Source organism: Ornithorhynchus anatinus, chromosome 3 (assembly GCF_004115215.2).
Source record: "Ornithorhynchus anatinus isolate Pmale09 chromosome 3, mOrnAna1.pri.v4, whole genome shotgun sequence".
Classification (NCBI taxonomy): Eukaryota; Metazoa; Chordata; class Mammalia; order Monotremata; family Ornithorhynchidae; genus Ornithorhynchus; species Ornithorhynchus anatinus.
Window position 1 is genome coordinate 921,933 of NC_041730.1, and position 14,160 is coordinate 936,092.

Below are 14,160 nucleotides of genomic sequence, written 5' to 3' on the forward strand. Positions count from 1 at the left end.
AATATCAATCGGACACAGTCTGGGCGCAGAGAGCTCTACAAAGTGCCTTCTGTACCACAAGCAGTGGAGTGGGGAAATTTATCGGAAAGAAACAGTGTGGCCCAGTGGAAAGAGCAGGTCGGGGAGTCGGAGGACCTGGGTTCTAATCCTGGCCCCACTACTAACCTGCTCTGTGACCTTGGACAAGTCACTTAACTTCTCTTGGCCTCAATTTCCTCATCTGTAGAATGGATAGTCAGTACCTGTTCTTCCTTCTACTTAGTCTGTGAACCTTGTGAGGGACAGGGACTGTATCCAACCGGATAAACTTGTATCTACTCCAGCATTTAGAACAGTGCTTGGCACAAACTAAGTCCTTAAGAAATATTATTGTTATTATTATTTACAGATGGGGAAACTGAGGCACAGAGAAGTGACATGACTAGCCCAAAGTCACCCAGCACAGCCAGGATTAGACCTGAGAAGCAGTGTGGCTCAGTGGAAAGAGCCCGGGCTTGGGAGTCAGAGGTCATGGGTTCAAATCCCGGCTCTGCCATTTGTCAGCTGTGTGACTGTGGGCAAATCACTTTACTTCTCTATGCTTCAGTTACCTCATCTGTAAAATGGGGATTAACTGTGAGCCTCATGTGGGACAACCTGATGACCCTGTATCTACCCCAGCGCTTAGAACAGTGCTCTGCACATAGTAAGCGCTTAACAAATACCAATATTATATTATTATTATTATTATTGTAGCTTTTTCACTGTTGTTGTTGTTCTTAAAGATCCCAGGACCAAGAGGCAGGAGACCAAGGCTGTAGTCTCAATTCAACCACTTGCCTGCTGTGTGGCCTTTAGCAAGTCACTGAACTTCTCTGTACCTCAACTTCCTCATCTATAGAGTGGAGATAAAAGACCCGTTCTCCTTCCCTCTTAGACTGTGAAGCTCATGTGATTCAGGGACTGTAATTGGTATAATTATCTTGTATCTGCCCCAGGGTTTAGCCCAGTGCCTGACACTTAGTAAGTACTTAATAAAGGCTGTCAGTATTATTGTGGGCACTGTACTAGAGGCCTACTGTGGTTGTGCTGAGCACTTAAGACAGCAAAATAGAGGCAAAAATCACATCAGTTTCTTCAGCAAGCGGCATGACTCAGTGGAAAGAGCCCGGGTTTAGGAGTCAGAGGTCATGGGTTCTAATCCCGGCTCCGCCACCTGTCAGCTGTGTGACTTTGGGTAAGTCACTTAACTTTTCGGTAGTACCTCATCTGTAACATGGGGATTAAGACTGGGAGCCTCACGTGGGACAACATGATAACCTTGTATCCACCCCAGCGCTTAGAACAGAGCTTGGCACATAGTAAGCGCTTAACAAATACCATTATTATTATTATTATTACTGTATGTATATTGTAGTATGGGAGAGTACAAGATAAGAGAATCAGTTGACACGTTCCCTGCCTGCTGCTTGAAGGCAATGATTGTGTCTACTAATTGTACTGAACTCTCCTAAGCAATTAGTACAGTGCTCTGCACACAGTAAGCACTCCAAAATCTCCTTTGAGGTCAGGGGTTATGTCTACTAACTCTATTGTCCTCTTCCGAGTGCTTAGTACAGAGTTAGCTTTCAGTAATCAATCAATGGTATTTATTGAGCGCTTACTATGTGCAGAACACTGCACTTTGTATATATTTTTGTATATATTTTTTATTTTGTATACATTTTTTATTACCCTATTAATTTTGTTAATGAGGTGTACATCCCCTTGATTCTCTTTATCGTGATAATGTTTGTTGACTTGTTTTTGTTTCGTTCTGTTTTGCTCTGCCGTCTGACTCCCCCGATTAGACTGTGAGCCCGTCACGGGGCAGGGATTGTCTCTATCCGTTGCCGAATTGTACATTCCAAGCGCTTAGTTCAGTGCTCTGCACATAGTAAGCGCTCAATAAATAAATACTATTGAATGAATGTGCCGAGTGCTTGGGAGAGTAGAACAGAGTTAGCAGACACATTCCCTGCCCACATAATAATAATAATAATAATGTTGGTATTTGTTAAGCGCTTACTATGTGCCGAGCACTGTTCTAAGCGCTGGGGTAGACACAGGGGAATCAGGTTGTCCCACGCGGGGCTCACAGTCTTAATCCCCATTTTACAGATGAGGGAACTGAGGCCCAGAGAAGTTAAGTGACTTGCCCACAGTCATACAGCTGACAAGTGGCAGAGCTGGGATTCGAACTCATGAGCCCTGACTCCAAAGCCCATACTCTTTCCACTGCGCCACGCTGCTTCTCTGCTGCTTCTCACATAGAACACAGAGTATAGAGGGGGAGACAGACATTAATACAAATAATTTACAATATGTAATTTAAAGATACATTCCTAAGTGGTCCCCCCTCAAGACCATACCTGGAGAGTTTCCAGTCCTCTACCAGTCTCGGCTATGGGAGGGAGAGTCAAGCAGAGGCCTACCCATTCCATTCCTAGCTTGGGCAGTGGCTAGTGATCGGAAGGCCATCTGCTACAAGTCAAAACTCACCTGTGCTGGGCAGCAGACGCATGGTAGAGAGTCGAGGGCGGAGACTCAAGTTTACTAAATGGAAGAAGGCAATGGTAAATTACTTTCAGAATTTGACCAAGAAAACTCTATGTATACACTACCAGAACGAGGGAGTGGGGTGCTTTGGGAGAGTTGTGTCCAAAGAGTCGCTATGGTTCGGAAACGACTCGACAACGTAAGACAAGACGCAAGTGCTACAGGGTTGGTGGTGGGTGGGGGGTGGGGGAGATACCACTTGCCCCCAAATCACAAATCCAAGTGCGTGGACCACGCAGAAGGGAGAGAGAGCTGGGGTCTGTCCGTCTCCCCCGATTAGACTGCAAGCCCGTCAAAGGGCAGGGACTGTCTCTATCTGTTACTGATTTGTACATTCCAAGCGCTTAATACACATATGTGCTCTGCACATAGTAAGCGCTCAATAAACCCTATTGAATGAATGAATGAATGAATGAATGAAAAGAGGGCTTAAAATCAGGGCAGGCTTCCCGGAGATGTGACCTTAGGTACTATTGATTGATTTTCACGACGATGATGATGATGATGGCATTTGTCAAGCACTTACTATGTGCCAGGCAATGTTCTAAGCAGTGGGGTAGGTAACAGATAATCAGGTTGGACACAGTCCCTGTTCCACAAGGGGCTCACAGTCTTCACCCCCATTTTACAGGTGAGGTAACTGAGGTGCAGAGAAGTGAAGTGATTTGCCCAAGGTCACAAAGCAGACAGGTGGCAGTCAGAAATAGAACCCAGGTTCTTCTGACTCCCAACCATAGGCTCTATCCACTAGGCCACATTGCTTGTTTTGGGCAGGGAATATGCCTAAAATGTCCTCTCCCAAGTGCTTAATACAGTGCTCTGCACACAGTAAGTGCTCAATAAATGCGATCGATTGATGGATTGGGTGGTTGTCTCTTGTCTTATCAGGAGAGCGTGAGGGAGAAAACCCAGACCAGACTGAGGGAGCCCCTTTTCGTCCTCCCTGAGCCCCATCAGCGGGGGGAGATGAAGCCGAAAACATGTACCCCGTCAAACCTGACGACGTCAACCCAAGATGCCACCTTTCACCTCGTCGTCGACTCCGTCTCCCTGCTCCTCAGCCTGGCCGGGCTGGCCGGCAACAGCCTGGTCCTCTGGTTCCTCGGCCTGCGCTTCAAGCAGAACCCGTTCACCGTGTACATCCTGCACCTGGCCGGGGCCGACTTCTGCTTCCTCCTCGGCCGGGCCGTCTGGTTTGGCACGAACATCGTGTACCGCGGCCTCAAGCTGAATGCGTTCCGGAAGGGCGTGTTCTACCTGTGCCACGCGACGCTGGTCTTCAACATATTCATGTTCAACACGAGTCTGGGCCTGTTGACGGCCATCAGCGTCGAGCGGGGCCTCTCCGTCCTCTTCCCGCTCTGGTACAGGAGACACCGCTGGAAGAACCGACCCCCGACCCTCTGCGCTGTCCTGTGGGTTCTCTCGGCTTTGACGGCCACCCTGGAGTTCTATTTCTGCGTCTACCAGGCGGAGGCCCAAGAGGCCCACTGGTTGGGCAATGCCAGCGTGCGCCTGGTCAGCTGCGTGCTCAGCTTCCTGATCTCCACCCCCCTCATGGTCCTGTCCGGCGTGGTTCTCTTCGCCAAGCTCCGCCGCCGGGGGAGGGACCTGCCCCCGGCCAAGTCCTGCATCGTTGTCATCGCCGCCGTCCTCACGTTCCTCGCATTCGGGCTCCCGCAGAGGGTGTGGTTCGTGGTCAAGTTCGAGTTCAAGGTCTACGTCTCCCGCCCGGTCTCCTCTGTGGTCCAGCTGCTCTCTTGCATGAACAGCAGCGCCAACCCCATCATTTACTTTTTCGTAGGGAACTTCAGGAAGGGCCGGGGCCGACGTTCCGTCAGGCTGGCCTTCCTGAAAGCTTTCAAGGAAGATCACCACCTCCAGGAAGAGGGAGAAGTCACGTCTCGGGCCCCGTGATGATGCGAGCTCGACCAGTAGGGCTGGAGTATTCCCGGGGACGCCATGGCAACGAGGTGAGGGTTTCCATGGGGATCTCTGCTTCGTGGACGTCGAGCCTCTGTCAAAGTCCTGAACAATGAGGAAACCCGGGAGGATTGTGCGAGGGAAAAGTTGAGAGCCTACTTGAGTTGGCACTTCCCTTCTTCTTTCATTCATTCATATTTATTGTACGCTTCCTGTGTGCAGAGCTCTGTACTAAGTGCTTGGAAAGTATAATACAGCAATAAAGAGAGATAATCCTTGCCCACAACGGGCTGAGTGGATGTCGAACAGGGAGACCATCGCACTGGTCCCTCGAATGTTTTCCGGTGGAATAGCCTGAGAGGTCTCTTTGGTTTGGACCGACCATTGATCCAATCTGGAATGGCACTCCTGTGGCTCAGGTGACTGACAAAATGCAAGATCAGAACCAATGCCAATACCTGGCAGACTGGCCACAATTCAGCCACCAGCAGCAGTAACAGGCCCTTGGAGGGCTGTGTGCTCATTGTCCTCTTGGAGATCCACGCTCGTGGTTAGGAATAGACCATCTCTCATCCCTGACTCTCCTCTCTCCAATCTGACTCTCTTCTCGCCATCTCCAGTGAACAACCCTGACTTCCCTCTCCTTCCCTGCCTCTCCCCCAGTGACCCTGCAAGGACCATCGCGCACCCCTGGTTCTCCTCTCTCCACCCCTGACTCTCCCGCAGTGACCCAGCATGGACCAACCCCACCCCCCTGACTCTCCCCTCTCCATCCCTGATTGTCCTCCAGTGACCGAGCATGGACCATCCCACATCCCCGACTCTCGTTGTGGGTGGGAATTGTCAATCTTTATTGTTATACTGTACTCTCCCAAGGGCTTAGTACTGTGATCTGCACAGAGTAAGAGTTTATTAAATACATTTGAATGAATAAATGAATTGGGCCTGCCCCCCCACCGATCAGGGTCCAAGTTTCTGGGCTGGGGACTGAACCAGGCACTAGGAGGAACCAAGGCGTATGGTCGGTACCTCCCTGCAGAGAGGGATGCTAACTATGTGCTAAGTGCTGTGTGCCGAGCAATGTACTAAGAACTGGGGTAGGTGCCAAATAATCGGGTCCCAAATTGAGCTCACAGTCTAGGGAGGAGAGAGAACAGGTATTGGATCCCAGTTTGCAGAGGAGGGAACTGAGGCAAAGAGAAGTTAAGCGACTTGCCCAAGGTCACGTAACAGAACCGGCATTAGAAATAACCAGAAATCCCATCCTGCCCACTTTCCCCACCCTGCCCCCCTCCCACTCAGTCCGGTGACCCCCAGAGAGATCAATCAATCACAGCGTGGTTCAGTGGAAAGAGCACGGGCTTTGGAGTCAGGGCTCATGAGTTCGAATCCCAGCTCTGCCACTTGTCAGCTGTGCGACTGTGGGCAAGTCACTTAACTTCTCTGTGCCTCAGTTACCTCCTCTGCAAAATGGGGATTAAGACTGTGAGCCCCACGTGGGACAACCTGATTCCCCTGTGTCTACCCCAGCGCTTAGAACAGTGCTCTGCACATAGTAAGCACTTCACAAATACCAACATTATTAAATCATATTTATTGAGCTCTTACTGTATGCAGAGCACTGTACTAAACACTTGGGAAAATACAATGGGGATTAAGACTGTGGGCCCAATGTGGGGCAGAGACTGTGTCCCACCTGATTATCTTCTATCTATTTCAGCACTTAAAACAGCTTAATAATAATTATGGTTTGTTAAGCGCTTAATGTGCCAAGCACTGTTCTAAGCGCTGGGGTAGATGCAATGTAATCAGTTTGTCCCACGTGGGGCTCACAGTCTCAATCCCCATTGTACAGATGAGGTAACTGAGGCACAGGGACGCTAAGTGGCTTACCCAAGGTCGCACAGCAGACAAGTGGCTTGACACATAGTAAGTGCTTAACAAATACCAATATTATTATTATTATTACTACAATATAACGGAGTTGTTAGACATATGTCCTGCCCACATCTGCTTAATGAGAAGCAGAGTGACTCAATGGAAAGAGCCCGGTTTTGGGAGTCAGAGGTGGTGGGTTCTAAGCCCAGCTCTGCCACTTATCAGCTGTGTGACTTTGGTCAAGTCACCTCACTTCTCTGGGCCTCAGTGCCCTCATCTGTCAAATGGGGATTAGGACTGTGAGCCCCACTTGGGACAACCTAATCACCTTGTGTCTACCCAGCGTTTAGAACAGTGCTTGGCACATTGTAAGCGCTTAACAAATAACAAATACCCACAACGAGTTTACAATCCCTGCCACCATCCGCTACAGTATCCAGCTCCCGTGCCTGTCTTCTTGGATGTCGGTGAATAAAACATCGAGAGAGAGGGGTCTGTGTGTGTGTGGGGGTGTGTTTGTGGGTGTGTGTTGGGGGCGGCTGGGGAGTGAAGAGAGCGGCATGTGACATTTTGCCACACACAGACACAAACACCCCTGATACGAAGGTGAGAGTGAAGGTGAAAGGTGAGAAGCAGCATGGCTCAGTGGCTAGAGCCCGGGCCTGGGAGTCAGAAGGTCATGGGTTCTAATCCCAGCTCCGCCACTTCTCTGCTCTGTCCCCTTGGGCAAGTCACTTCACTTCTCTCTCTGTGCCTCAGTTCCCTCATCTCTGAAATGGGAGATAGAGACTGTGAGCCCTACATGGGACAGGGACTGTGTCCAAACCTATTTGCTTAGTACAGTGCCTGACACATAGTAAGCGCTCAACAAACACCAGTGCTCTGTACACAATAAGCGCTCAATAAATACAATTGAATGAATGAAATACCATAATCATTATTATTATTATTATTATGTGGCTCAGTGGAAAGAGCCGGGGCTTGGGAGTCAGAGATCATGGGTTCGAATCCAGACGCTGCCACTTGTCAGCTGTGTGACTGTGGGCAAGTTACTTCACTCTCTGTGCCTCAGTTACCTCATCTGTAAAATAGGGATTAACTGTGAACCTCACGTGGGACAACCTGATTACCCTGTATCTACCTCAGCGCTTATAACAGTGCTCTGCACATAATAAACGCTTAACAGATACTAACAAATACCATTATTATTATTATTATTATTATTATTATTATTATTATTAAAGGCACGGCCCTCCTATCGGTTTCCCTGAGAGAGCGCTGCAGTACCAAGAATAGCCGCTAGAGAGCAGACATGCTCAGTCTCCAACTGATGGACGCGAAACGCAATTTACCGCGATTTTCTGTTTTTCCTATTGTATTTGTTAAACGTTTACTATGTGCCAGGCACTGAACTAAGCGCTGGGGTAGATACAAGCTAATCTAAAGGAAGTGAGTTCCTTTAGCGTTCTCAGGTGGATGCCACTCAGGTCTGGAGATTTTTATTCTACAACTTTTAGATCAACTGTGCAGCTCCACATTTTGATCCAGTTCCACTGCCCCTTCTGCAGCAAAAAAAAAAATAATTCAAGGGTGAGGACTGCAGAAACATCTTCCTCAGCAGTAGTAATAATAGTCGTAGGAGCAGCATGGCCTAATGGAAGGAACACGGGCCTGGGAGTCAGAGGATCTGGGTTCTAATCCCAGCTTCACCACTTGCGTGGTGACTTGAGGCAAGGAATTTAACTTCTCGTGCCGCAGTTTCCTCATCCGTGAAATGGGGATCCAATACCTTCCTTCCTACTCAGACTGGTAGCCCCATGTGGGTCAGGAACTGGGTTCTACCTGATTAACTCAGTACCCAGAACAGTGCCTGGCACAAAGTAAATGCTTAACAAATATTATTTTTATTATAGTGGTAAGAATAGTATTTAGTGAGTGAATTTTGAATGCAGTGAATTTTACCAACCACTTGAGAAAAACCACAGAACCACAAGACAATTTCCTTACCCTCAAGCAGACTTTGCTGTAATTGTGGAGACAGACATAATATATTTAGAAGCAGAGGAATCAGAATAAGTGAATAAATAATCTTGCATACATATATACACAAGTGCTGGGGATGGGTATAAATCAGTGCATAGGTTCTAGAGTCGGCTGAAGGGTTGATAAGATTTGAGGTGCTGATAGGGTACAGTTATTAGAAAAAGTGGGATTCAGGAAGGCTTTGAAGGTAGGATTTTTGTGTGTGTATGTGAGTCAATCGTATTTATTCAGTGTTTACTGTGTCTTGAGCACTGTACTAAATCCTTGGGAGAGGACAGTATAAGAATAAAACAGACATCCCCTGCCCACAACGAGCTTACACATTAATGTAAATAAATAAAATTACAGACACATACATAAATCTGTGTGGCTGAGAGGGGAGAAGAATGAAGGGAGCAAGGCAAGGCAAATCGGAAGGAAGTGGGAGAAGAGAAAAGGAGGGCTTGCTCTGGGAAGGCCTCTTGGAGGAGATGGGCCATCAATAGGCTTTGAAGCTGGGGAGAGTCGTCTGTCTGTCCCTTAGGGGGAGGGAGGGTGTTCCAGGTCAGAGGCAGGGTGTGAGTGAGAGGTCGATGGCGAGATAAATGAGATCCAGGTATAATGAGAAGGTTGGCATTAGAGGAGTGAAGTATGCATGCTGGGTTATAGTAGGAGAGTAGGGAGGGGAGATAGGAGGGAGGAAGGGGATTAAGTATTTGAAGTGATTGTGCGTTTGCATGTGGCTTAGGGGGAAGGGAGCACCAGGCCCTGGGTACAACTGAACAAGGAATGGAAGGTAGGCAAGATGAGAGCAGGATTCAGCCAGGAGGTGGATTTGGAAGGAGTGAAGGGTGTGATCTGGGGGTAGTGGGTGAAGAGAGTTGACAAAGTGGAATCAGCTGGCCAAGAGCCTTGATGCAGCTGGTCAGAAGTCTTTGCTTGATGTTTGACTGGGGGAGATCACACTAAACAATTCCTTGAGCCTTTCCATTCTAGTAGACTCCTTCCATCCCACAGGTCCCTGGCCAGCTTCCAGTTTTTGAAGGATTTGAAAGATTTGAAGTCTTTGCTTGATGTTTGATGGGGAATGACCAAACTAAACAATTCCTTGAGCCTTTCCATTCTAGCAGACTCCTTCCATCCCACAGGTCCCTGGCCGGCTTCCAGTTTTTGAAGGATTTGAAGAGCAGCATGGCCAAGTGAAAAGAACATGGGCCTGGGAGCCAGAGGACCTGGGTTCATTCATTCATTCAGTCGTATTTATTGAGCGCTTACTTGTGTGCAGAGCACTGTGCTAAGCACTTGGGAGAGTACAATACATCAATAAATAGTCACTTTCCCTGCCCACAATTAACTTACAGTCTGGGGGAGAGAGATATCAATACAAATTAACAAAAATATAGTTATGTACATAAGTACTCTGTACATAAGTAAATAAGTACTCTGGAGGGGGGAAGAGCAAGGACAGCAAGTCAGGGTGATGCAGAAGGAAGTGGGAGATGAGGAAAAGTGGGGCTCAGTCTGGGAAAGCCTCTTGGAGGAGATGGACCACGGTGTTGAACGGTAAGGTGTTGAACAGGAGGAGAGTGACTGTTGGTCGGATTTGAGGAGGGAGGGCATTCCAGGCCAGGGGCTGGACATGGATTAGGGGTCGGTGGCGAGATGGGTAAGATGGGGGCACAGTGAGAAAGTTAGCACTAGAGGGGAGAAGCGTGAGGGCTGGATTGTAGAAGGAGAGAAGCAAGGTGAGGTAGGAGGGGGCAAAGTGGTGAAGTGCTTGAAAGCCAATGGTGAGGAGCTTTTGATAGACACAGAGGTGGATAGGCAACACGGGAGTTTTTCGAGGAGTGGGGTGAAATGTCCTGAATGATTCTGTAGAAAAATGAGCTGGATAGTGGAGTAAAGTTTGGACTGGAGTGGGGAGAGACAAGAGTCTGGGAAGTCAGAAAGGAAGCTGATGCACTAATCCAGGTGGGATAGGATGAGCGATTGTATTCATTCATTCAATCGTATTTATTAGCAGCCAGGATGGAGAGGAAAGCGTGGATCTGCCACTTACCTGCTATGTGACATTGTATAAGTCACATCACTTCTCTGTGCCTCAGTTACCTCATCTTTAAAATGGAGATTAAAACTCTGAGTCCCATGTGGGATAGGGACTCTGTCCAACACAATTCGCTTGTATCTATCCCAGTGCTTAGTACAGTATCTGGCACACAGCAAGTGCTTAATAGATACCATTAAAAAAACACAACTGCCCTGCTGCCCCCACAAGATTGATTTTCCCCTCCACTCACCGGTTTCTCTCCATCTCCGTTCCATGGGGCATCTGCCTCATTCTGTGTTTGTCTGTTGTTCCTCGTTGCAGCCACTCACTTTCTTTGGGGCTCTAAGATGTGGTTACTTAATAGCCTCCAGACATCTAGCAAGCCACTTGCTTTTTTTTTCTTCACTTCCTCTTTCAGCTTCTTTCCAAGAAGGTTTGTGTCTTTTCATCATTTTCCTTTTCTATGAGATACAGCCAAGGTTGGGAGCAGGGGGCCAGGATGGGCCTGGGGTTGGGGGGTAGGTCTGGGGGTAAGGACTAGGGTTGGGGGGTACATCTGACTCTTTGGGCTGAGCTGGATTGGAGTTGAGCCTGGGACTGGGTCTGAGTGTTGGGGAGACCGTTAAGGCTGGGTCCGGGTCTCATCTATCTCGCCGCTGACCCCTGACCCATGTCCCGCCTCTGGCCTGGAATGCTCGTCCATTTCATATCCAACAGGCAATCACTCTACCCATCTTCAAGTGCCTTATTAAAATCCCATCTCCTCCAAGAGGCCTTCCCGCTCTAAGCCCTCATTTCCTCTTTCTCACTCCCTTCTGCGTCACCCTTGGATTGGCACCCTTTATTCACCCCTCCCTCAGCCCCACAGCACTTTTGTCCATATCCATAATTTATTTATTTCTATTAATGCCGGTCTCTTCCTGTAGACTGTAAGCTTGTTGTGGGCAGGGAACACATCTACCAACTCTGCTCTACTGTACTTTCCCAAGCTCTTAGCACAGTGCTCTGACCACAGTAAGCATGCTCAATAAAGAAATGATTGGATAATTGACTGGGATTGGCAGGACTGGGCTGGGGCTGGGGATGAGGGTCGGAGCTGAGGGTGGGGGCCGGGGGGCAGGGGCTAGCCTAGGATGCTGAAGTGAGGGAGGTCTAGGCCTGGGTGATGGTGGCCAGCTTGTTGCTATGGCGATCGTTTCCGTGGGCTGCCGGGGGTGGGGTCTGGGCGGTCCAGATGTTGCACAGCTGGCTTGCAGGGGCCCCGCGAAGGTATCCTTGGGGGGCGTGCTTCTCCGGTGGCTCATAGCAACAGCCTGTCGGTTTCTGAGCCTATGAGGACCCCCGGGTGGGGCTTGGGCAGAGGGACCTTCCCCGCTAGCTGGAGCACCCCGGCCCAGACGAGGAGAGAGGGTCTCTGCACAGGGCTCTGGGCCTGGGGCTGTGGGTCGCGGCAGGGCCGAGGGCCAGTTCCAGCTCCTGTTTATCCCCTGACCGAATGCCACGATCCGGCCAGCCCCGAGGGGCGGGGGGCTCGGGCCCAGCCCTCTAGCTCTGCCCCGGAATTCGCCCCTTTGAGACTTGGGCTCTTAAAAGGAGCCACGCTAACTCCACTGTGGGGCCTTATTTGGTATTGAAACTGCTGCGTTTGGAGCGGCCTTCTCCCAGGACTGGGGGGAGGGACAGAAGCAGGCCTCAGAGGATGGGGGGAAGGGTGAGGGGGAAGCTCTGCCAGGACTGGATGCTCCCCAGATCCTCCAAGCTTCTCATCACCCTCCCCCTCCTCCAGTAGCCTCTTCCTGTTAGGGCTGGCGCTGGGACTGGGCTGGGGATGGGCCGGGGCAGGACTGGGCTGGGGCTTTACTAAAACCCATCAGGGGCATCCAGAGTACATGTTGATGGGCCAGAAACCTGGAGACCCAAGACTGAAATCAAGTAAACAAACTCCAACTAGCAGACACCACCATCATCACCTTGACCATCAACATCCCAGTCACTATCATTCTCTTCACCACCACCACTACGTTCTTTATCACTGTCCCTGACACGGGCATTGGGTTTGATACCATATAATCAGATCATACAGAACAGAGAAGCATTGTGGCCTAGAGCCCAGTCCTGGAAGTCAGAAGCACCTGGGTTCTAATCCCAATGCCTCCACTTGTCTGCTGTGTGAACTTGGGCAAGTCATCTCACTTCTCTGGGCCTAAATTACCCTATTGGTAAAATGAGGATTAAGACTCTGAACCTTATGTGGGACATGGATTGTATCCAACCTGATTAGCTTGTATCATTCCCGGTACCTAGTACAGTGCCTGGAACAGAGTAAGCACTCAACAAATGCCATTTAAAAAAAATGGGCTTCCACTCCAAAAAGGACAACTCTTATCCCATTTTAATGAAGGAAAAACCAAGGCCCAGCGAGATTGAGTGAGCCAATAGTCACCCATCAGCCAGGTGCAGGGTTCGGACCAAAACCCGGATCTTCCGACTCCCAGTCCCATGTTCTTTCCACTGGGCTGCACTGCCTCAGTTCCTCTCTGTGGTTTCCTTTTCCACTTCATGTTCTTATCAATTCCCTTTTTTAAACGTATTCATTAGGCATTTACTATGTACCAGGTGCTGAGCTACAAGCTAATTAGGTTAGATACAGTCCATATCCCACATGGGGTTCAGAGTCTTAATCCCCATTTTACAGATGAGGGAACTGAGGCCCAGAGAAATGAAGTGACTTGCCCAAGGTCAAATAGCAGACAAGTGGCGAAGGTGGAATTAGAACCCTGGTCCTTCGGACTTCCAGGCTTATGCTCTATAGGCTGTGCCAATCCTTGTTGTTTCTTCTGCAGCCCTCCCGTCCTCATCCCTGCCAGCAATTTCTCATTAGGCCCAAGACTATAGATCCCTGAGGGTCGGGGGGATGGGGGCTTACGGGGTGACATCTTTCTGCCTTTCTGGCCTCTCCTGAGAGGCTCGAGTTGAGATGCCATGGCGGGGAGGGGAGCGAGGGCAACTGGTGGTCTCAGTGACACCCATGAAGGAGGAGAGAAGATCATTTCTTCTGCAGACCCTGACCCTTGACAGGAAACCCGAGGGGAAGTCTCTTGATAATTTGATAACGTTTGCTTAGTCACAGAGCCCTGGAACACAACCCTGCTGTCCGCTGGGGACTGGGTGCCTCTTCACGCCCCAGACCCCTGTGTCCGCTGTCTACTGGCCCCCGGGACTCGCCCCGGCCTCCTCTCCCACAGAACGCCGAGGACCAGGTAGACCTTGAGTCTGGGGGTGAGGAAGGGAAGGGGAGTGAAGAGGAGGAGAGGGGAAGGAAGGGGAAGAGAGGGGAGCAGGATGGAGGGGAGAGGAGTGGAAGAGGGCAGAGTGGAGTGAAGGGAAGGGAAGGTGAGAAGAGGGAAGGGAAGGCAGCATGGTGTGGTGGATAGAGCATGGACCTGGGAGTCAGAAGCTCATGGGTTCTAATCCTGGCTCCGCCACTTGTTTGCTGTGCGACCTCGGGCAAGTCACTTCACTTCTCTGGGTCTCAATTATCTCATCTGGAAAATGGGGTTTGAGACTGTGAACCCCATGTGGGACAGAGACTGTGTTCAACCCGATTTGCTTTTATCCACCCCAGTGCTTAGTACAGTGCCTAGCACAGAGTAAGGGATTAACAAATGACATAATTGTTAATTACAATTACTAAAGGGAGGAAAAGTGAAGAG

General features: G+C 49.6%; 1 protein-coding gene and 1 non-coding gene across 2 annotated transcripts; both read left to right on the forward strand.

Annotated features, from left to right (window-relative positions):
* Window positions 1-2,372: 2,372 nt before the first annotated feature.
* Window positions 2,373-2,510, forward strand: LOC114810779. The gene has a single exon (XR_003758473.1). It is a non-coding gene; the product is annotated as a small nucleolar RNA SNORA7 (small nucleolar RNA).
* Window positions 2,511-3,471: 961 nt separating this feature from the next.
* Window positions 3,472-4,751, forward strand: LOC114810269 (mas-related G-protein coupled receptor member H-like). The gene has a single exon (XM_029061366.2). It carries the CDS (start codon window positions 3,544-3,546, stop codon window positions 4,492-4,494), a length of 951 nt encoding a protein of 316 aa, XP_028917199.1. The 5' UTR covers window positions 3,472-3,543; the 3' UTR covers window positions 4,495-4,751.
* Window positions 4,752-14,160: the final 9,409 nt, after the last annotated feature.